The sequence below is a fragment of the Curcuma longa genome, chromosome 4, assembly GCF_044706935.1.
Source record: "Curcuma longa cultivar G26 ecotype Majalengka, Jawa Barat chromosome 4, ITB_CL_G26_1.1, whole genome shotgun sequence".
Classification (NCBI taxonomy): domain Eukaryota; kingdom Viridiplantae; phylum Streptophyta; class Magnoliopsida; order Zingiberales; family Zingiberaceae; genus Curcuma; species Curcuma longa.
In genome coordinates this window covers 14230397-14255147 of record NC_133864.1, presented here as the reverse complement: position 1 = coordinate 14255147, position 24751 = coordinate 14230397, and the positions used below count along the sequence as shown (strand labels likewise).

Genomic DNA, 24751 nt, shown 5'->3' with positions numbered 1-24751 from the left:
AGGCAGAAGTGATGAAACTGATCTGAGGATCAATGAAAATGTCCAAAAAAGCTCTTTCTCATGTTCTCTCTCCTTGTGGTTCTCTAGCAGTATACTCATTGGCTTGTTCTCTGCGCGCTCCTCTGGTGGCAAGTGGGTACATGATCCAGTGCAGCGAGGCAGTTGCATTCTTGGCAAAAGTTGGGCAGCAATGACTACTATGGTGGTCGAGGTAAGGGGAGAGGGGTGCAACTTTGGTGTGAAATTGCGTTCAACATGTGCGGAAGTCAAGGCAAGAGGAGAGGTGCATGGCCTGAGCGAGCTCCCATCCAATGCAAATAAAGGTTGGGCGAAGGTGGCATTGGAGGTTGTGGAAAGAGGAGAGGGGTGCAGCGTTGACATAAGCATGCATATGCTGCAAGCAAAGGTTAGGCGAAGGTGGCAGCTGAGGTCGAGGCAAGAAGAGAGGGATGCAACATTCACACTAGCTTGCATTTTAGCAAAGGTCAGGCCGTCATGGCAAAAGGAGTGGTGCAACATTGGTGCTGTCTCACATTCAACATGAGAGGAGTTGAGGTGCTGATAGCATAGGTTGGGGTAGCCATGTGAGATAGGGGAAATGGTGATTTCATAAATTTCTTTTTCCCCACCCTCTTTCCCTCTTCTTCTTCTTCCCTTAACCTAGTTCTAGTAGCTCAAGTATTACCCTTTTCTCTCAATCTTTTATGTGCTACTGTATATTTCTCTTGACGATGAAACTGGCTTGAAAAAAAATTATCTTTATTCTCATTTCACTTCATTCTGTCTCTATTTGACTATGTGCTATTCTTTGGCTGTGTGCTGATTTGAGCTCGAAGGGATCATTGGCTACCTGCTTTGTTATCCTCTTATGTTTTGTTTTTCCTATGTGGGAATGTTATTGTTTCATTTCATATGATCTTAGATACTTACGAATATAAAAGTTAGAAAAGTTTATGTAACAAGTGGACATAAAAAAGTTAGCCATAATAGGTTTTCATCATATTATGTAACGACCTTGAGGGGGAGTGTTGATGGAATTTGGTTCATTAGGTATAAGGTCTACTAGGTTTAATTCTATATATTCAGGTTTTGTTCTATACTTCTAGGTCTAGCATTTTACCATGAGTCTGTATATACTCAGGTAATATTTATTTCATAATATGACATTAACACAATATTTTCTTTCCCCAAACCTAAACAGGACATCTACTCTTTTTAAATCCCATATTATTTGGCCTTACCGCCTCATTGTATGTGCCTCCTGCATGATTGTTACTTAGCTTCCTATTCTAGGAGATATTTGTTCTGTTCTAATCAAAATTGAGGTATATTGGGGAATTGTTAGTTGAGATTAATTTGGAGTTAGATGATACATCATTCATGCTTGGAAAGAGGGTAAAGAATAGATTTTGTGTTATCAACTGCAATCACAAATGATTGAGTACTTTGAATTCTATTTAGGGATCAACACTGAATATGATCATTATATATCCTTGGAATAATGCCTTTCTAAAATATCAACTTGTTGCATGTAGTGTTCCTAGTTTTCACATGGATGAACTTTGAACGGAAGTGATGGATTTTGCAAAGGGTGTGACACCTGGTACAGTTATGTCAAACAAGAGTAGGTGTTGTTGCTTAAAGATAGGTTTATTAGTAGGAAAATGTTGATTAAATAACACATTTCTATGGACCTTATGCCCTACTTTCCGATGCCTTCAACAGTTGCAATTACTGAAACTACAATTACACTTATATTTTAACAAACTGTTAACTTTTGCCGTCAAAGAGTAACACCACTTTGAATCACTTATTATTTTTTAATCTAATGTTTTTCAGCAAGCGGGATACATGCAAAGGACGTCCAAATTGGCCTCACATTGTCATGGGTATTCTTTCTACAGGTAACTCCTGTCTATAATACCTACTAAAAACAATTTTCACTAACTTGTCTTTCACTATAAAAACGTTTTATTGAATATTAAGTGTAGCAACTTTCATATCTATTTTCACTAAAGACTTTTAGTGATCTTCAATGAACCATATGCCTTAATTTTTTTTTAAAAGGAAAATTTACTATTCTTACTCTAATTCTCGTCATATATTCTGATTTGATTAAAGAATTAGAACAATAGATAGCTCAAAGTAAACTTGCATGATATTTTATATGTTATACTACATTTTGTTTAATCATTTGGAACAGACACTAGAATATTCATCAAACACTTTGTTTAAGTATATAATGCAGAATTAGTAAAATATTCATTGATTACTTTATTTGGTCAGAATCATTGATTCTTTTGAGATATATAAGATTAAGATTTATGCTTGCGCAATGCATTGGGCATCTATTATAGTGACCTAATTTTTTTTCTTTGCCTTATTCACTTTTCTATATCTATCACTACTCGCCATAATCACAGTTTGTGTTTCCATTAGAGAATCATCAAAAGAGATGTATAATTATTTTGTTCTTTGGTAGACAGATTGGTTAATTTTCTTGGACTGTATGATTTGTTTGTCTTTTCATGGTTTGTTTTTCAACTGATTGTGCCATCTTGTCTGTGTGAATTGAGAGGACATCAAATCTTTTTTCCAGCATAATCATTTTCATTGATTAAAATTCCATCTCGTACTGGTAGCCCAGGCATAACTTCTTGTTTGCCAGTGATTGACACATGGAACAACTTTGAGAGACCACCTAGAGTTCGATGACTCTTTGCTACCATTGGACAATCTCCATGCAAAATTGCTGACCTTGTGCGAGATCGATGACCTCGTCGAGATCCTTGAGATGATACTAACTTCCTTGAGGTCATGACATGGTGATGGCTTTGCTCATGGTCTGCGACAGTGACAAAGGCTTCACTTGTGTTCCATAATGACAGCGAGAACTTTGGTCGTGGTTTGTGATACTTCCATGAGGTCTCAAACAATGTTTTCTTCTCTCTCCTCTACTCCTTTCCCCTTCTCTTTGCCAACTTGACATATCCACTGACACTAGCACTTGACATGCTCGACACGTTTCCGGCCGTCTTGCATCAAATCCCCTACTTGGCTAAAAATTTCACATGTTAATTGTTTCATCAAAATGTGATAGCCATATTCATGCATTCTTTATTAGTATTCTTGATTGGATATTGTTAAATATGGAAGATTTTTTTTATATTTTATACATTTCTTTTACAGTCACACAAATTTCTTGTTATTTTATCGCGACAAAAATTCCACATTGACTGGATACATACTTCAGTTTATTTCTAATGATTCTTTCCATTGCATGATCAGGTTCTTCATCAAAAGTATCATGTCCTAGACAATGAACTTCAAAACTATGCTTTACTGGCCATGGACATTCTTAAAGGAAACGATCTTGCTGATCCTCATGCACTGGTATTCTTTGTTTTCTTTATAATTTGTGTGCTCTTTGCTTTAGTTTGAGTAATTGTAACTTTTTATCCACACAATAGTTCTCCATGCCAATTTCCACAAATATGTCTGGCTTGAATAATATTAATGAAGAGATACATGATGACATTTGTATCTATGTCAGGTTCATGTTTGCCTGTATGGTTATCAATTAATCTATACTTTATAATTTATTGGCGTATCATTCTATACGCTACCATTGTGATGACATTTGAGTTTAAAGTGCTTTCTAAATTCATAAGGTTTGAAGGACTTATGATTCATGTAACTTGTGTTGCTCAATGCTTTGGAAGAATGTGCAGATAGGAGGCAGATGAGACGTAATATAAGCTAATTAACATGGAAAATATTAACTATGAGATTACTTGGCGGATATGGCATGAAAAACATATTTACTAGTACACACTTCAGCATATAGTGACATATGTCATGTACTAAGGTTGCTATATTTACAAAACATAACCTTATCCATGACTATCCCTACTTGCCACTTTATACCCATGCCACTGTTGGGTGGGTTCTAGAATAGCACATGATATTGAGTATGCATTTTCTCAGTTGATTATCGATTTGTTGACATTTTTCTCACTTTCTATTATGCAGATTGTGTTTTTAATTGGTGCTCTTTATGTATTGTTGGTTAGGTTTTAACATTTACTACTTCAATATTCTTCTTCGGAGTGGAATGATAAGTTCCCTGTGGGTGGCTGACTCCGCTTAGTTGTGACCATATGACTTGTATGCATGTGTATATGTATATTATGCATTTCTTAAAACATTCTCTACCGTTTTATAGTTTTTTCAAAAATTTTCCCTTGAAGATATGATTTGGAGGCCTCTTGCTTTGAAAATTGAACTTTCACATGATTAGTTCATGTGTTTGACATTATGCCACTTTATTCTCAAATAACTTATTTTATCTTTGTGCTCTAAGGCCTGTGTCATATACATTCTTCGAGTGGGCATAGCTGATCAATTGACTGAATCTTCTCAGCGCAGTTTTCTTATTTTTCTGGGTAAAAAGGTTTGATATAATCCTTTATGTCATCTCATCTTTATAGCTTTTTGAAATTTGATTTTCATTAGTTCTGGTTTCTGTTATTCAGCTAGAATCTGCTGATTGCAATCCACCGATGATCGTCGCTATATTGCGAATCCTTTCTTATCTTTTGACCAACTTGGGGGAGGTAAGATAATAGCAGTAAATGTTACCTGAAACCTATGAGTTCAGAAGTTTGCAGTTTGGATGGTTGTATCATGCTCTTTCGAAATTTCATGCTTAATGTAAAATTGTAGACCTTAAGTTTGTATTACTATTGAAAATCATCTGACCAGGGCAAAATGGACATTTCAGATTATTTCTTTCCAATTCATTGACCAAAGATCAGAACTTCGTCTGGTATTATATTTTGGTTTGAATTGGCGAAGGAGGCTTTGCCACATGGTTTTCAAACTAAGTTGGTTAGGGATCAGAAATGCTGTTCAGATCTTTCTTAAGCGAGTGGGCATCTCAGGATGGTCAATGGATAAGTTTAATAAGATCTAAGGTATTAAAAGACAATTCCAGATGGTAGATGATCAACTTACTGCCTAACGCCTAGGAGATTGGTATTGAAATAGAGAAGAGTATATATATATATATATATATATATATATATAAAATATATATGTAAAACAAAATAAAAAATTCAATAATTTATACCCATAAATCTTAAATGTAAGAAAACACAGTTAGTTTATAATTAGTATCATACTTACATTCTAAATATAAATAAGATAACTAATGCCAAATGAATGAATAACCTATACAAAGATCAATTTTTTAGACCTGCATTGACTCCCTGGGTCACTTAGGTGGACCTGTCTAGGTGGATCACATGAGCCACCTAGGTTGACTACTAGGGTTGCTCAGGCTATCCACTTAGGTCATATTAAAAAAATTGTTTAATAGTCTTTGGCAAAACTGCTTAAGCGACCCAGGCGGTCACTTTTTAAAACAATGACAAGAGCTACATATTCAAAGAAATTAATTGGAAATGGATTACATTGTACTGGATATGTATTTTGGAAAGCTAAGATTGATCTTGCCAATATAGTGTAGATTCCTATTTGAGTTATAATGAACATGCACCGGAAGGAGGAGAGAAAGAGAGAGAGTCTTTTTGTGCCTTGCTTGAATCGCAACTCTCTAAGCTTGAGAACCACTTGCATTGGAACACTCAATCCTCTCTAAGCATGGAGAGGTTAGTATTAATTGAGAGAGAATACAATAATCTCATCGGCCTCACCATTGAGCAACTTTTATGTAAATTGTAATCGAGACCCAATTAAACCAATATAATATAAATATCAATCATATAATTTTGCTACACAATATTTATATTGTGATTTAGTATTATTTAGTCACTCTATCGAGAAGTATTATTTTCTTTATTTGCTAACAAATTTTATTTTATTAATAAATATGATTTATTAATATAGTGAAGAATGTATGATGTAGACAATAAATACACTAAAATAGCTATTTTTATGAATGCAATTTGATAAGACCAAGCATTTAGTTGGATGATTTGAGGAACACTTGGTTTGTTATTGACCCAAAATTCCTTACAAAAATTGCCTATGAAATTTTGATATATAGACATTGCACATCAATTTGTATTAAAGTATTGCATTACATTAGAGCTACTGTATCAAAACATGGATAATGTTTTATTTTATTTTTTGCTTGTTCAGAGTAGCTTTTATTGTTGAAAGTTTTCTAACTGCATGTTTATTCCTTGCTTGACTTGGGCTGGATTCATCCTTTGTGGGTATAAATTTTCACGTCGTGTTAGACTTTTCGTGTTGTGTCCTGCTGACACTCTCCCAAATGTGCTGAGATGAATTCATACAAGTTTTAATTATATGTGTCATCCAATTGGCTTGTTGCTTGTTTACTTCTAGATATAAATTTTTAGGAATTAAAATGTCAATGTAGAGCAATTAGGTAGTCAATTGAATTACAGTTTTATTCTATTATACCTTATCATACTTGACAAACTTTCTAATATGTTAAAGCATGGAATTCAAATGAGTTATTTATTTAATCTAATTTAACATATTTTTTCTACTTTCAATAATATTATGAATTAAAATGTTTTTTTATTCATTTTTACTTTAATGCTTGAAGAGATGAATAATTAACAAAGGTTGTTTGAATTTATCTTATTGCATGTCGAAGTGTGACAGAGCATGTTATGTTGGCATTGTGGAACGCTTACTAGCATGGGTGTCACAATAAAAATTACTTGTGCCGATTAGTATGTACCGTTTTGTTAATTTACCAATATGGGACATTTTGATCTTGTGCTCAACACTACACAAATTGCAAATCATGATTATTAAGCATCCCTTATTTATTTCTCCTGAATCATGCACCCATGTTCCTGGACCATTATTTCCGTGCCCATATGTTCTTGCATATTGTTTTGACAGTTATTGAATTCTGCAGGTTCCCCTTGAATTCAAAAATATCCTTGATAACACAGTTGTGGCAGCTTTATCTGATTCTTCATTACAGGTAATTTTTTTTCCTCCATGCTTCTTGGCTTGAGTCTTGTATATTATTCAAGAAAGTTTGACTTATGTCTACACATGTATTTATTTATTGGGAAAGGAAGGCCAAAGCCTATCCAAATTGGAGTAAAATATTTACAGGTTATAGTAGAAGAATGTGATGTTCAGAGTAGTTAATTGATTCCACCATTATTCGAACATCTTGACTAGCCAATTGAAAACATGAGCTATACTGTCTCACTGAATTTCTTCTGTCAGCATGACTGCTACGAAGATATTGACATGCTATCATGTCTCACACATCAATTTATTATGGCAATACTGTCATTTTCTCTCCGAACAAATATAATGAAAAATAACATTTTATATGTATTATTAAAACGGATCAAGATAATGCAGTAATACTTCCCTTCCAAACTAACTAATAAGATACACGAGTACCAAAACTGGTAGGTATTAGATAACCAAATTCAAGTACCCAACTTCATATACATGTCTTATTTGTCCTAACCTAATTAATTCAAAATCTGGATTTTTATATTTGCCATTCTAAATAGACCCAATGTGGTCTAACCATTTCCCGGGATCCTTCATTGGCGGGAGCTTTGTGCGCCGGGCTGCCCTTTTATTCTAATGGGTTTGTGCTCTGTTCTGATCATCCTATTCCCTGTCTTAAGCATTTTGGGTAGGTATGAGTTCTTAAGATGACCATATTGATGCTTCCTTACCTTATCAATGATTAATATTTTTGAGAGGAGAGACAGGAATACATGATTAGTTTTTCAAATTAGACTATTCCTTCTATCCTCACCAAGAGAAGCTTGTTAATCATTCCGTGATTCCATGTCTGATTCCTTTCAAATGCATTAAATGTCTAAATGTTGATGGCTATTGGGTGCAGTTCTTAAAATAGTCCAATATACATAAGAATCTTATATGTGGAAACCCTTTCTAAAGTTGGCTATATCTTTCTAGCTCACACGTCTTGGCCCTTTAGCAATAGAAGGCCTAGCCTTGGTCTTTTAGTATCTTTTCTCCAGTTTCTTTTGCTTAAATTTATCAATTGTTTTCTTCTTTAGTTTTTTTTATATCATTATTTGTCGTTATTCCTGTTGTATTTCTTGGATCTTTTCTTTGTAGGTACGCATTGAATCTGCATTGACATTGCGTTCATTGGCAAAGGTTGATCCCACTTGTGTTGGTGGATTAATTTCATATGGTGTCACAACTTTACATGCTTTGAGAGAAGGCGGGTCTTTGGAAAAGGTAATCCTTGTTGGTTGGAAGATTAGTAACAGACATTGGAGATTATTTTATGCTTACATCTAGGTTCTCAATTTTATTTTAACACATTAATAAAAGTTCATTAGAACTACAAATTTTTCTAGCATTGTTTCAAGTGAATGCATCGGTTTAAGAATTGTTTCTAAATTGTGACAAATAGTGTTGAGATGATAGAATGACAGTTATTGGTTCTCAATGGATAGTATGCTTATTGTCTTTGATGTCTAATAATCACCAAAGAATTTCACTGAAAAATCCCCTATGCTAATTTTAGAGTGATTGAGAGGCCAAGAATTGTCAAGGTATGCTTTAATACTAGAGCAACAGTTTGTGCTATTGTCAAATTTTTCATCCAATAAAATTTTCAAAATTTAGAAAACAATTACTAATTTATTTTGTTAAGTTGATTAATTACTTTCAATTATATGCAAGTTTTAAACTAAGCATGCCAACCAAGATTGTTTTCTTGAGAGTATAATACAAACAAGGAATTAGTCTAGTGAGGCTGACCTAAGGTGCAAGATTAAGGTATGCTATCTTATAACTTACTACCAAAACTACTAGAGGCTCTATTAATAGCAAGGTTCAAAATCTTGAGCCGTGTTGAAGTTTCTGTCTTTGACCGGAACAATATTATTTTGTTATCGTGCTGATGTTTTGATGCATATCGAAATTGGATACTACTCAGCACAAACAATGTCTTCTTCTTTTACTTTATCTCCTTCCTCCTTCAACCTCCAATTTGTTACCGACACCATGCATCGGAGCATCGGCATGATATTGGAATGATATCTTTCTGGTCAAAGACTGAAACTATAGCAAGGCTCAAGATTTTGAATCTTGTTGCCGAGTGGTCTCAAATTTCGGTAATTTACCATAACGATATGTTTCAACCATTTCGTTTGCCATAGTCTGAGATTTCAAACCATGATTAATAGTTGAACTATTTTAGTGACCTATGAAGGCCCACTCCATGTTCACATGATTTACATAATTGTTATGCTAGCTGTCAAGGCCTAACAACAACCCTCAACATTTTTTCTCCGGTTTTGGCACATGCATTGGCATTTTATTCTATCTTAAAACTTATAGTAAAGTTGTAGTAAGAGATATATTAATCTTTTTGAAGGCTCTGAAGGTGAGGAAGTTTTCCCAACCTTATTCTACTTTACATTTCACAATGTTTATCACTTTCCATGTTTAAATTAATTTTGGTGGTCTTCCTGCCTTGCTGCATGTGTTTGCTTCAGCGAATTAGATTTATCTGCCTATTGGATTATTGGCCGTCTTTCTGTTTGTTAATCTTCTAGTTAAGTAGTTTTCTGTATCAGCAAACTCTCACAAAGCTCGAATAATTGGATGGTTCTCCAATGTCTCACATTTGCCTTGTGAGCTATATGTCCTTATATATCATATATTGCCTCTATTTTTTCTGAAACAAACTTTCCTGCTTTTGAGAAACTGACTTGTGTTATCTTTTCAAAAAGTAGGGAACAAATTTGGATCTTGAGCTAAACTCTTTGCACGGGCAAGCCACACTCTTGGCGGCACTTGTTTCAATCTCACCCAAGTTACTTCTTGGATATCCTGCAAGGTTATTGTTTAATCTCCCATGTTGTCATGTTTCAGAAGACTAATATATCTTAGCATGTTTGTATGTGACGATGATTTTTCAATACCTTTTCTACCTCTTATGGTTGTCGTCTAGCACTTCCAATATGTCAACTCTCCCAAAACAGTTACAAGACTCCAGCAAAGTTTAGCTTTTTTATTTAAACTTATGATTGTTATTAGTGATTTTCATCATTAACACAATTCTAGTTGGCACTTTACCCAAATAGCTGTCTTGTTCCAACTTATATTTGTGCCATCTGCATCAATTGATCCATTGATATCATATGTGGGTGTCGTTTGCTATGTTTCCCCTGTTTGTTTCAGATGCCTCCACCTTTGTGGGTACTAGTTTGCCTCCTCTATTATGTCAGTTTAGATGTCAAACTAACTGAATTCATGCTTATCTATGAAAGCAAATTCGCTGAGGTTCAACACCACATGCCTTAATTGAGAGAATTAACCAAATTACAAAAGTTTAAAGTCTTGAACTGTTTTAGAGTTTTGGTTAGAGACCAGAACACTTTTATTTTGGTATCGTATCATTCTATTTTAGTTGGGTGTTGCTCATTCTAAGGAGGAGGGAAAAGAAGAAGAGGTGAAGGAAGAAGAGAGAGAAAACTTACTTGAGTTCGAGCTTAAATGGAGAATTATGAAAGAAACTCGTGGTTTATTGAATCACATGTTGAAGACGCAAGACACTTGTGGAAGGAGCTTGCAATTCGGGCGGAGAGTACTACGAAGGCTTGAGTTTTGTCCTTGCAAAAGACTCATGATGAAGGCTTGATGAAGCTTGCAATGAAGGTAGAAGCTCAAGAGGAAATCATGATGAATGGGGAAGCTTGAGTGGAGCTTGCGACAAAGGCATAAGGAGTGAAGTTCAATATGATGAAGGCGGAAGGTTCACAACAAAAACAAAAGGCTCGGAAGAACTCATCCACTAGCGTAGTGAGGTATAGAAGCTTCCTACGTGTCAATCAATAGGCAGAATGAAAATTTTCACCCGTGTCGACTGACACAACTCACTATGTGAAAGACTGGCATTAACTATATTGGGCTCAACCACCGTCTCACAAGCTAAAGTTGCTAGTTCATCTAAGCTTTTGAACTCTCTTCATTAGTCCACAACTCTCTCTATAGTGTCATTTTGAAAGAATGAAAGTAATCAATGTTTGGTAATATTAAATAGTATAAAAGTTTAATTGTGTAGTGGCCTTATAGTCATTTTATTTATCTTAATCCAATATACCACTTGTAGGCTGCCTCATTCTGTTTTTCAAGTTTCAAAAAAGATGTTGAGTTCCTTCAGCCGTAACCCTCAAGCTGCAATTGTCGAAAAAGAGGCTGGTTGGTTGCTTTTAGCTTCTCTTGTAGCAAACATGCCAAAAGAGGTGCTCATGAAGCTTCTTGAAAGAATTTCTTCTTCTTTTTTTTTTTTTTTGCATTGTCTTGCTTTTTTTTGCTACCTTCAAGCTGATCATTTATGCAGGAATTGGAGGACCAAGTTTTTGATATTCTTTTACTTTGGGCTGGTCCTTTTGCTGGAAATCCAGAAGTTTACTTTAGGCAGACACAAGATTTGGCTGCTGAACTGCTGTAAACATGATTTATCATTCTTACAAATTACAATCCCTTATATATTTGTTACTCCCATTTTGCATGCATGCTCTAGTGTTCTTATTATATTCCTCTTTTGACTAGAATTTGGAAAGCTTTATAATATCATAGAAAAGAATGTTCTATATGTTTGTCGAACACAATGCTCCACAAATCAAGCGTTAGAGAATTGTGTCATTTGGGGTTTATTTGGAAGGAGACAACACAAGGGCAGTTTTCCTTTTATGTAAGGCGTTTCAAATCCATTTATAAAGTGCCACTTTTAAGTTTTAATTTGCCTCCAAGTATATGATTGGTTATGCTACCATATGATCCAATGTTTCTCAAGAAGTGGTTTTATATTTGGATGTTTGGATTGGCTGCCTTCTGACTCCTAGTTTTTCCCTCCTGTATTTTCAATAGCAGTTGCTTCTGTTGCCAACAATTAATTTATAGATGTATTCGATCTCAAAGGTGTCAGTTGCCATGCAAGATTTGTCATATTCCAGATCATTGTGGTTCTTGGGTGTCTGTCCTTGTTTAATTTTGGTGTATTTAGTTGCTTAATCGTGCCTATTGGGCATGGTCAAAATACTTGGAGTTGGTTTGGAGGATGCCTCTAGGATCTTGTGAATGTGCAATTCTTGATCAGAGAAATCTCTTGTGAAACTTAGAGCTTTTGATCGTGTTTGACCAGTTTGAAGAAACTTTATTTTTCTCTTACTATTTTTCAGATTGAGATGGATTACTTTATTTGGATATTCTCACTGAACGATATATATGAAATTTGTTAGATGCTTTGTCATCACTTTGCGGTTATTCATTGAGAAATCAACATAATGCATTTGCTATCATCTAGTAGAATCATCTATTTCACATTATTAGTATGGTTAATCTAATACTTAGCAAAACTTTGATCTAGTGTGTTATCGGCTGCAATTGAGGCACTCACTGCCTTTATAAGAAGCTTTGTTTCTCCAGAAGTTGCAACTCAAAATGGAGTTCTTCTACAACCAGTATTGGCATACCTCAGTGGGTTAGTTAATCCTTGTCACCTCTATTGTTGCTACTTTTTTCATTGATTTCCCCCCACAGATATCTGAATATGAAAATTGATCCTTGGCAGAGCTTTGTTCTACATTTCATTCTTTTCCACAAAGAAATTACCAAATATGAAGTCTGCTTTAGCACTCTTCACAATCAGAACACTGATGGCATATCAATCTATTCCCAATCCTAAGGCCTATCAAAATGATCATCAGCAAATTATTGAAATATGCACTTCCCCATTTAGGTAAACCAATCTGGTTTGCTATCTTTGATACTTGAGTGGTGTTCATACTTAACACTGAAATGCTTTTCATGATATTTAGTAATGATTTTGTTTTGTTTTCATTGTGACAACATGAAAAAAAAGTGATCCTTCTGCGTATGAAGAAAGCTCAAGTTTGAGAGCCTTGTTAAACAAGAAGGAAGCATGCTTGGGCCCTTGGGTACCTGGGAGGTGCTTTTTTCATGCTTATGCATTCTGTTTACTGAAACTTCTGCATGGTGATAGAATGATATTTGTTCATACAACTGATTTTGTGGATGTGCCAATCATACTGCTTGACATCCCATGCCAAATTCTGTTTATTAGTTCATCTTCAGTAACTTTAACAAGCTCATATTATTGTGTATTCTTAGTGATTGGTATGAAGATGAACTTCGAGCTTTTGATGGTGGTAAAGATGGACTAACACCATGTGTTTGGGATGATAATATTTGCGTCTTCCCTCAGGTAATTGAAACACATATTGCTTGACTGCTAGTTGTTATAGGTGATCCTTTAATATATACTTTAATGTTTTTTCATGGTTTTTTTTTTGGCTTAATAGAGTAATAGAAACAAACAAGGTTTGTGTCGATCATGTTTGTATTCTTATGCATCAAATGTTAGGAAAATAGAATGCCTATATGTTGGAACACCCATGAATCTGTAAATCATAAGAAGCAGAGCCATTGCTTTTTTTTATTGTCACCAATAGTAAATCTACTCGGGAGAGAATCCATTCAAAATATATTGCTAGATACTGGTCTGTGTCTCCTCTTCTCTCCAATCTTCTGATTCCTCAGATATGCAAGAGTGTTTTAGTCATTTGCTAGCCTATTCCTACTGGTCTAAAATCCAATGGCACAGTTGAAAAGTTCGTCTTCTAAAAACTTGAACCTCATATACTCTTTTGTCTGTCCTGGTTTAATTAATTTAAATTCTTGAGCGAATTTCACTGGTATGCCTTAGGAAACTTATGTATATCCTAATTGTTATGCAAATAGATGATGATATGCCTAATCTACTGTTTAAAGCTTTGCCCCTTCAATATGTTAATTGAAACAGTATCCTTTCTTAAAATATTGGCCACACTTATTGAAGATGTTAGCCCTCAGTCAAAAGATAAATCATTCCAGATATTCGTTTTCTTGCACAACATAAATTGCTGTTTTATTTTTTTATTAGTGGCAAGGTCAGTTGGTCCTAAATAAAGTTTACAATTTTAAGTATCTATTTGTTTAATGGTTGATCTTTTTTCTGCAGCTGTTTTCCTTTGTTACAATTTATATTTTAGATTATGGATGCTCCCACATGCTGTCAAAACACTCATTATCATTTTCTGCTCCTGTCTCCCTCTCTTTCTGATCACTACATCATGTAGTAGCATTTGTTAGAAACATGAACAAATTTCTTATTTTTTATCTTAATGTTCTCTTGAAAGAACTTTTACTTTATCTAATTACTGGTGATTAATTGTATCTACTTCAGTCAGAATCAATGTCCAAGCTATTAGTTAATCAGATGCTTCAATGCTTTGGCACCATGTTTGCAGCCCAGGTGTGTCTACTAGGATCTTTTTGAAGTATTTTATGTATTCACTAATAAAAGTTGATCAATATCTGTTTGTTTGACTTGATATTCCATATCTCAAGGATAATGAAGGAAAAATGGCGCTACTTAACAAAGTTGATCAGTGCTTAAAAAATGGAAAGAAGCAACCATGGCATGTGGCCACTGTAACAAATGCATGTGTTGGCCTACTGGCTGGGTTGAAGGTAATAACCATCTTTAAATTTTGATAGAATAGCATGTTAGGAGCATTCTTGCTTGAAATGCCTTTTCATGAACTCATAATATCCTTATGCGCAGGCCACGATTGCATTACGGCAGCAGACACTAATACCTGAGATTTTGACCATCATCCAGGCCATCTTCCAGGTGTGCATATTCTGTTGTTTCAGTAATTTTTGATGCCAATGTAAGTCATATTTTGCTGATTTATTTGTTCCTTGAAATGAACAGGGTATTCTTGCAGAAAGTGAAGTTTGTTCAGCTCAACGAAGAGCATCCTGTGAGGGTCTTGGTTTATTAGGTCGCCTTGCAAGTGATGTCTTCACTGCAAAGATGGTAGGTTGGTTTATATGATGTTGTCGTTATAAGTCTCTGACTGCAACTGTTGGATAGAATATGCCTATTAGTTTTCCTTCATCTATTCTTTGTTAATATGGTTCCTATTCACAACTCAGCTGATCATCTTTTGAATAGATTTTTCGTAAATACAAGCCACAAAGACTTCTTGTTTGTGATATCAACAACATGATTCATTTACTCAAGTATAAAGAACCACAACTGAAATTTAAGCATTGAAACTAATCATAGCAGAAACTCGAGCATGACTTGAGATTTTGAATATTGGCAAATACTTCCACCAACTTCTCTCATCTTTAAGGAGTGAAATACAAAAATGATGATTTCACTTTTACTCTTGCTGGCCACATTTTTTTTTTTATGATAAATGATCTTACTCGTCCTTTCCATTGCTATTTGGCCATGTCACATCATCACAGGTACCGATGGTTGTCATTCAAGTCATGGTCAAGTAGGTTAAATTCTTTTGTCCTTCCCTTCCATCAAAAGTCAACAGGGTCGGTGGAATATATTCCTGGTTCTTTATTTTCCCTCCATTCAATGTATTTTTTCCCACTAATTCTTCTCCAAGTAAACACAGATTTGGGATGACTTTCCATGTATGTTTTCAATTGTTGCTGACATGGATTAGAGAAGATGGCTGTGAGTGGACAGAAACCATTTGATGGTTAAAATTTCAAGTAGATAGTTACATACTAATTTGCTTTATTTCCTTGTTCTTAATATTCCAAAATTTCTGAAATGGAGACTGAAAAGATCTCAATCTTATCCTTTTACTCAATTACCACAGTTTGAAAAGAGAATATCTTACTTAGTTACCTACTGGTTTCTAACCACGGTTGAAGAGAATATTTTTTAGTCATTTGAGGGGATAGATATTTTTTGTCCTTTATCACGTTACACAACTTACACTCCTTGGTATGACGTGATGCCTTTATTAATAGTTAATACTTAATAAGATGTCGATTTGGCATGATGCATGTATACATCATTGTCCTGCAATTCACAGAGTGTGGCACATGAGTTCTATCTGAAAGTTGCCCTAGTCTAGGCTCCCCAAATGTGCCAAGTGAGGCATTGCAGTGTGAGGTAGATGATGGTAGCTAGCTCTGGACTGGGGATAGCTCTTTTAGTCACGCGTGGCCAAGTTGGATGATCTTATTAGGCTTATGTGTGGCAGAAGGCATCCCCACCCAAGTAGTTAGTCATTTGGGGAGTAGACTCTGCTTACACCTAATACTTTTAGGCTTATGTGTTCATTTAATTTGATGTTTGTAGTATCTGGATTTGTAAACATATTTTTATTTCGTTAGGGCCATTTAATTGCTTACTTGGCTGAGCAATAATTTGGATATGAAATATACAATAGTTGTTGAATTGAACTTTCTTTTTTCCGAATTCTTATTTTGTTTTCTACATTGTCGAACTGCTTTTATTGATCAGACTCGGTCACTTCTTGGAGAGCTAGTTACAGCAACAGATCCATATTACATTGCATCCATCTCTCTATCGTTGGGTTGTATTTATCGGAGGTAATTGTTAGCTCATTTTTTCTATACTTTTATCCAAGGTTTAAAATATCATTCCATGCTAGAGTTCGGATCTCTGGTTCAAACAGTTAGTCACCACCTCTATTTTCACACCTCTCATAATCTAATTGATCAATCAACAATGTAAATCATGATTTAGTCATCTGGAAAGAAGAAAAATATGATCTGGGCCCAAATGACCCCTGAATCTTGATCTTTTCGTCTCCTTCGTTTGTCAACATCTGAATCAAAGCCTAACAATCCAATCAAATTATTAATAGAATTCTAGGTCTAATTTAAGCTTAATTTGAATATTTTAAACCAAATTCAAATCTAAGGTCATAACTGTTGCAATGTTAATTTTTTCAATCGCATGAAGAGATTATTGAGGTGTAAAAACATTTTCTAGTGCCTATTTAATATATCTGCAATTTTCTTCTGTGGGTTTTGAAGCTGATTGATGATTTCTGGTATATGGAATGCAGTGCAGGGGGGATTGCACTGAATACTCTGGTGACTTCGGCTGTTAAATCAATATCTTTAACAGCCAAGAGTTCACATGCTAACCTGCAGTTATGGTCTTTGCATTCGCTTCTATTGATCATTGAAGCTGCTGGGTTATCATATGTTTCTCAAGTGCAGGTACAGTGCTCAGACAGTGCAATGCCTGTTATTTTGTTATGGTTTTTTATATTCTGAATCAATTATTTCACTTTACTGACAAGATCATTTTGAATTCCAAATCATTGAATCTTTTTTATTCTCTGTATAAGCAACAATAACTAAATAATCAGTTGCCCATAGCCACCAATGTGTCCAGAGCACGTTAGGAAGGAAGCCTAACCAACATTTTATTAGCAAATGTTATTTAGGCGGTGACATAATTTTTCAAACTTTTTAAATGGCATGATTGTGGTCATCTGAATGCCTTGGCCATATCTTGATAGCAGATTGGCTTATTTTAGGTTAGCATGAAATGGAGATAAAATCCATAATCTTGATTTCAAGTAGTTGGGAGTTCTTTTTTTATTATTTAATATTGCATCTAGTAGCCCACGATCCACATATATGAGTGTGTTTTTCTTTTAATTATGCTTGTCCTTTCTTCTCTGTGATATGTAGGCAACACTTTTTCTTGCCATGGAGATCCTTTTAGCAGAGGAGAATGGATTGGCGGATCTTAGGCAGGAGCTAGGACGCCTTATAAATGCTATAGTTGCTGTTCTTGGTCCTGAGCTTTCTCCTGGAAGTACATTCTTTTCTCGTTGCAAGGTATCTTATTATGTTGACTGATACTATTATTTTTGAGTTTCTCATATTTTCCAAATAATACTGTGTTATGATGTAATATATATTGTTTGTGTTAAGATATGTACTTGTGATATTATTAGAAAGCCCTTTGTTTTCCCTCTTTTGGTATGACATTGGTGTTTTGCCAGTCTGTTATTGCAGAAATAAGCTCTTGTCAAGAAACATCAACCCTCATAGAGTAAGTATCTTTCTTAAACTTGAGTTCTTTTGGTTTAGTTACATTTGTCAGATGTATGGTTAATGAGATATGGAACCTACCTTTTAAGAACTATGGTGTCATTAAATTGGTTGTATTGAGTGGTATCATTCTAATTTCTTTTTGACAATCAATGTAATTTATTTGCAGATCTGTTAGATTCACTCAGCAGCTTGTACTTTTTGCTCCACATGCTGCTTCTGTGCATTCTCATGTTAGAAACCTTCTCCCTACTCTATACTCTAGACAGGTATCTTTAAATTAATACCAGTTCTCACTTTTTCACTGGGTGAATACCCAAAAAGTCAATTCTGTTCCAAAACACCCAAACAAGGTTGTCATTTTCAAAATCTATCTATCAAGGCCCCATGACAGGCAATTCTGAAATTGCCCATGAAACAATGTCTTGTTTGATATATTTTGAATATAGATGATGCACAACAATGTTTTGCTCAAAACATTGTTGCATTGGTAATTCTAGGATTGTAACGTTGGGGCCTTCGTTGGGAACTTTCACAAATTATCTTGTTTGGTCTTTTTGGAAGCAGAGAGACTTTGTTTATGCATTTTCTCCTTTTTGTTTATAATATGCTCATGTACTTCTTAACAGCCTAGCCTTCGTCATCTTGCTGTATCAACTCTTCGCCATCTTATTGAAAAGGACCCGGTGAGAAACTCATGGTTTTGTTTCGCTATTCCACCTCTTAAATATCACAAGTGCTATCAAGTTCTCAATTGTGACGAACCATCTAATTGTGGTATGAAGAATCTAGGATGTCTTCATAGAGTTTATTCTTTAGTCTTATTTAACCTTTGTTCTACTAATGTTAGTTACCATTTAGTTTGATATGATAGTGGCAAATCTATATGGGGAGCAGATGAGGAAATAATCTCCTATCGACTTTGATATCCTCAATGAGCTGTTTTCAATTTGTTTACACTACTATCATGCTTGGAAATAGCTCAAATGCTTCTCTGAGAATGAAATAGGTTTACTGGATTACATGTACAACAAAAAATACAGGCTACAATGTATATTGTCAAAGTTTCATAATTACCATATTTCACACATATCTTTTACCTAGTTAATATTCATATCCCCTTTGGACTGCTATGAACAACACCACCAGAATTCAAAGTAGTTTAATCTAATTAAAAATTTCATCTAATTGGGTACGAATAGCATTTTTTTTAGCTGGATCACTATAATTGACTTATTGAGTTTGCCACCTTTTCTTTTTGTTTGTTTGAAATTCTATGATTTGTAATCATGGAAGAGTTAAACAGGGAAGAGAAAGATTAAGAAGACTTCGTTAGCAACGATAAAACATGATAAGATTTATTTAAATATAGATACTGATATAGTAGAATTCCACCCATGACGAATTAATCCTGTCATGACCGGTCCCTAAGCCCAGATACAGGAGGAGGGTTGCGTTAGGTTGCCAACCAGCGTTAAACTAAGGTAAATGTTCAATGAATAGATCTATTAAACTATTGTACTAATGCTAGGTTGTTCCCCGGAAGGAACGCTTTGTAGGGTCTGACTGTAACTTCTCGGCAAGGACCGCTACCTCTCTAGAATTCGCGTGTAGTGATAAATATATAAGAGTTCGCGTTGTAGGATCCGACTATAACGTATCGACAAGGATCACTACATCTCCATAAGAACTTTGGTGTAGTGTTAAATAGATAAGAGTTCTTACATCATCGGTTAAATAAGAACAAATATTATAGGAAAATTAATAGTCTAAGATTTAGAACATAGAACATAGGTACCCTCACTGGTAAAGCAATGGAGCTGGTAGATACGATGATTAGGAGAAGAATTAGTATTTTATGTGTACAATGAGTAGGCGAGAAGGCAAAGATGATAGGGAACTCCGATTTTAAATTATAGTACACAAGAAAGAGCAAAACAAGAAATGGAATGAGTATTATTGTAGATAGTTCATTAAAGGATGAAGTTGTAAGAGTAGTTAAAAAGGAGATAGAATTATAACTTTCAAGATAATAATGCAGAAAGAAATTATGAACGCAATTAACATAAATGCTCCTCGAGTAGAATTAGATGAAGATACCAAATCAAGTTTTGAGACGATCTAGATAAAGTATTATAAAATATTCTGCCAAATGAAATGATTTTAATAGGAGGCGATATAAATGAGCATGTTGGAGTAAAAAATGAGGAATATAAGAGGGTGTATGAGGTTATGGGTTTGGAACAAGGAATGAAGAAGGGAAAACTATATTGGATTTTGTGATAGTATATGACCTTATACTAGCTAATATATTTTTTAAGAAAAGAGAAGAACACTTGGTCATGTTAAAAAATATGAATAATAAATCGCAAATTGATTTTCTTATATTTAGGAAGAGGGATAGAAAGTAAGGTTTAAAATATCGAGCCGTGTCAAGGTTTCTGTCCCGGACTGAAACGATATAGTTTCGGTACCATATTGTACCATGTCGGTATAGTTTGGTATTTTAAAATATAAAATATATTAACTAGAAATAAAAAATTTAATCTAAATATTTAAAAATAAAAAAATAAAATATTTTTAAAAAATATAATAGGATAATTTTATGAGACTTTAATTGCCTATTTAAATTATCCCAACTATAATTAAGAGTTGATTAAAATTATTAATCTACGTTATTATTAAAACTTAAGTTTTTTTTTAAAAAAATTTGGATTCTACGTGACTGCGACCGGGGCACGCACGACCCGCACGATGCCTCTAGAGGCGTTGCTGGACCTAAGCGACACCCGACAATATCTCGGCCGGAACGCTGGTGCCAATGCTGGCCATTGGCTGAACGAAAAATTTGATCGTTATCGAGCGAAACGACTCGAGATTTCAATCCTTGATAGAAAGATTTGTAAAGATTGCAAGATTATCCCTAGATAAAGCTTAATTACCCAACATAGGTTAGCAATGTTGGATATACGCCTCAAGCATAATATAAATAGAAGGAAAATATATACGACTCCTAGAATTAAGTGGTAAAAGTTAAAAGATGGAAAGCAAAATATATTTAAGGAAAAGGTAGGGATACAAACATTAGGTGAAACATACGGTGACTCGACATGGATAAGATGGTATCAAAGTTGAAAACAGTAGCCAAGAGTGTACTCGGTAAGTTAAAGGGGCATGCACCACCAAGTAAGAAATCTGGTGGTGGAATGAAAAAGTATAGGAGAAAATGAAGGAAAAACGAACAACCTATAAGGATTTTTATATTTGTAAGAATGAGAAAAATTTTAAAAAATATACAATAGTCAAGAAAGAGGTTAAGAAAGCAGTGAATGAAGTTAAGAATGAAATTTTGAATGGTTATATCGAAAATTGGATACAAAAGAAAGGGAAAAAGATATTTATAGAATAGCTAAAGTGAGAGAGGAAAACAAAAGATCTTATCAAAATAAGATGTATTAAAAATGAATATAATCAAGGTTTAAAATATCGAGCCGTGTCGGAGTTTCGGTCCCGGACCGGAACGATACAGTTTCGGTACCGTATCGTATCGTGCCGATATAGTTTCAGTATTTTTAAAATATAAAATATATTAATTAAAATAAAAAATTTAATCTAAATATTTAAAAATAAAAAATAAATTTTTTTTGATAATTTTATAGGGTTTAATAAAGCCTATTTAAATTATCCCGAACTATAATTTGGAACTATAGCTAGGAATTGATTATTAAAATCTAATTAAACCCTAAATTTTAAAAAACAAAAACAAAAAAAAAGAAAAGAAAAATTGCGCGATCGGTACGTGTGGCTCGTGCACGGAGCGTCGCCGGGCCTTGGCGGCATCGCCGGCCCTGGGCGGCGCCTCTAGAGGCGTCGCCGAGCCTGGGCGACGCCTCCGGAGGCGTTCCCCAGTCGAAATTCCTGTGCCGGCGTTGTGTCGGTGCTTCGGCGGAATAAAATTTTTTGCTCGTATTGCCCGATACGGCACGAAATTTCAATTCTTGAATATAATAGGGTATTAGTAAATGATGGAGAAATAAAAGAATGATGGAAGAGATATTTTTATCAACTTTTTAATGATGGTTTAGGTGACTAACTTAACTTAGGTAATTTAAGTAGGTCAAATGAGTATAAAAATTTAAATTTTTATCGTAGAATGCAAACTTCAAAAGTAGAACAAGCTTTAAATGGGATGCAAAATGGAAAAGTCGTTGGACATAGGTATGGAAGTGCCTAGGGTAACAATGGATTAAATGACTTATAAAATTATTTAACATAATATTGAAAATGAAAAAAAATATAATAAATGAAGGGTAAGCACTTTAGTTTTTTTATTTAAGAATAAGAGAGATGTACAAAATTATAGAAACTAGGGGTATTAAACCAATGAGTTATACTATAAAATTTTGAGAAAGAGTAATAGAAAAAAATTAAGGAAGGAGACCATGGTGATTGAAAATTAATTTGGGTTAATGCTTGAAGGTTAACAATAGAAGCTATACATCTTCTCAGACAACTAATTGAAAAGTATCAAGAGTAAAAGCAAAATCTACATATAGTATTCATTGTCTTAGAAAAAGCTTATGATAGATTCCCAAGAGAAATTATATAAACAATTTTAAAAAAGAGAAGTGTTAGCGTAATATATATTGAACTAATTAAGGATATACATGAGAATGTAGCGACCAGAGTGAAAACTTCAAAAGGATTAATGAAAGCATTTTCAATAAAGATAGGATTACATCAATGATCAGCTCTAAGCCCCTATTTTTTTACACTAATCATGGACGAACTCACTGGACACATTCAAGATGCAGTACCATGGTGCATGTTGTTTGTAGATGATATTGTTTTGGTAGATAAGACAGATAAAGTAGTAAATGTTAAACTAGAATCTTGATGGGAAACATTAAAAATGAAAGGTTTTAGACTTAGTAGAGTAAAAATAGAATATATAGAATTTAAGTTTAGCAATATTATACATAATGAGACAATTATTAAGATAGGAGATGACGAGTTATCTAGAACTGAGAGCTTTAAATATTTAGGATTGTTTTTGCAAGATGATAGAGGGATTGAGAGAGATGTCTTATATAGAATACAAGTAGGATGACTGAAATGGAAGAGAACATTGGGTGTTTTATGTGATCGTAAAATACCTCTAAAATTTAAAAGGAAGTTGTACAAAACAACAGTTAGATCTGCTATATTATATGACGCTGAATGTTGGACTATGACTTGAGCACATGTGCAGAAGATGAGGGTATTAAGGTAGATGTATGAAATACAAGGATAGACATAATAAGAAATGAGAACATTAGAGAGAAAATCGGAATTGTATCTATTAAGGGAAAGTTTCAAGAGACATGTTTAAGATGGTACGAACATATATTTAGAGACCAATAAATGTTTTAGTTAGACTATGTGAAACTATGACAAATACATACATGAAATGAGGAAAACCAAAAAAGACTTGGTTAGCAACAATAAAATAAGATAAAATTTATTTAAGTATAGATGATAATATAGTAGGGGATAGAACCCAATGGTGCAGAAGGATCTATATAGCCGATCCCACCTAGTGGGATAAAGTTTGGATGTTATTGTTGTAAATGATGATATAGAGAGGATATTGCTCAATGCATTGGAAGATTCATATAGTTGATCCCACATAGTGGGATAAAACTTGGTTATTGTTGTAATCATGGAAGAGATCTCACCATTCTGTACAAATAGAGTATGCTAAACCTACAAGAAACAATGGGACGATGAATTGTAATCAATTGTCATTTAGCTAATAAATTTGTGGCACGAGTCAAATGCTTGATATGAGTACACGTGGAATGAAGTAAATTCATATTTTTTTAAAATTGAAAACTAATACTTTAGTTTGATATAATTTGTTCTGTTCCATCATGAATCTAATCTATTTATTGATCAATAAGAAGAATTCAGGTTTAGTGCTAATCAATCAATAGCTTTGGCCTAGTTGGTACTTATTTCTACATCATTTCCTAATGGTGATTTCATTATTATTCATTAAAAAAAAACCATCTATCTGTGCTTCAACCCAAGTCATCTAACTTGGTTGAACCCTCACTTATCTAAATTTAAGTTCAAACCGAGCTCGGTTTGAACCCAATTAACCCAATCACATCAGCCCACCAGTTAGACCTATTAATCACTAAAATCAAATTGCATCTAAACCTAATTTATCCTAAAAATTGATTTGGTTGAGGTCTAGCATGACAACTCAACTCCACTGAACCAGAAGACTCTCTACTCCCAACTAAAACTTCAAAGCCCACATATTCAAATTCAAATTAAATTGAGGATCAACTCTAAATGCTAATAGTCACCTAGATAATTATTCAAATTATCTCGGAACATATTCACTGTACTCTAATAGATCACAAATATTCTCAATTAATGTTATTTGTTATTTTTTTATTTTTGTTGTCAAATCTTTTGGAATATAACAGGGCATATTGTCCTTTCATCATTCTCTGATGGTATCATGTATAATTATTTGGAATTGTCATAATGGGCAAGGGTCGAAACTCGGCAAAGCTGAGAAAAATACCTTTTCTCATAGTGACTAACTATAATTTCTCGATTTATCTCCTTACAGATAGTCGTAGGACTGACCGTGTGGGATCGTTGGGATTACGGATTCCACCTTTTGCTACAATGGAATTGTCAATATGATCTAGTGATATGGCTTACATCTATAAACTTTTTTATTCATTTGTATCCTACTTATGGTAGTAGTCTTTCATGTTTATGTTAGTTATACATG

At 34.2% G+C, this 24751-nt stretch overlaps 1 protein-coding gene across 1 annotated transcript in view; it reads left to right on the top strand.

Annotated features, from left to right (window-relative positions):
• LOC141826461 (protein SWEETIE) overlaps positions 1-24751 on the top strand; it is an 86356-nt gene that overhangs the window by 7765 nt on the left and 53840 nt on the right. Inside the window, 13 exon segments of the mRNA XM_074713708.1 lie at positions 1840-1904; positions 3289-3393; positions 4364-4453; positions 4536-4616; positions 6923-6991; positions 8128-8253; positions 9762-9865; positions 11141-11273; positions 11372-11478; positions 12401-12514; positions 12605-12810; positions 17418-17432; positions 18895-18907. Coding sequence (XP_074569809.1) covers positions 1840-1904; positions 3289-3393; positions 4364-4453; positions 4536-4616; positions 6923-6991; positions 8128-8253; positions 9762-9865; positions 11141-11273; positions 11372-11478; positions 12401-12514; positions 12605-12810; positions 17418-17432; positions 18895-18907 — 1228 coding nt within the window.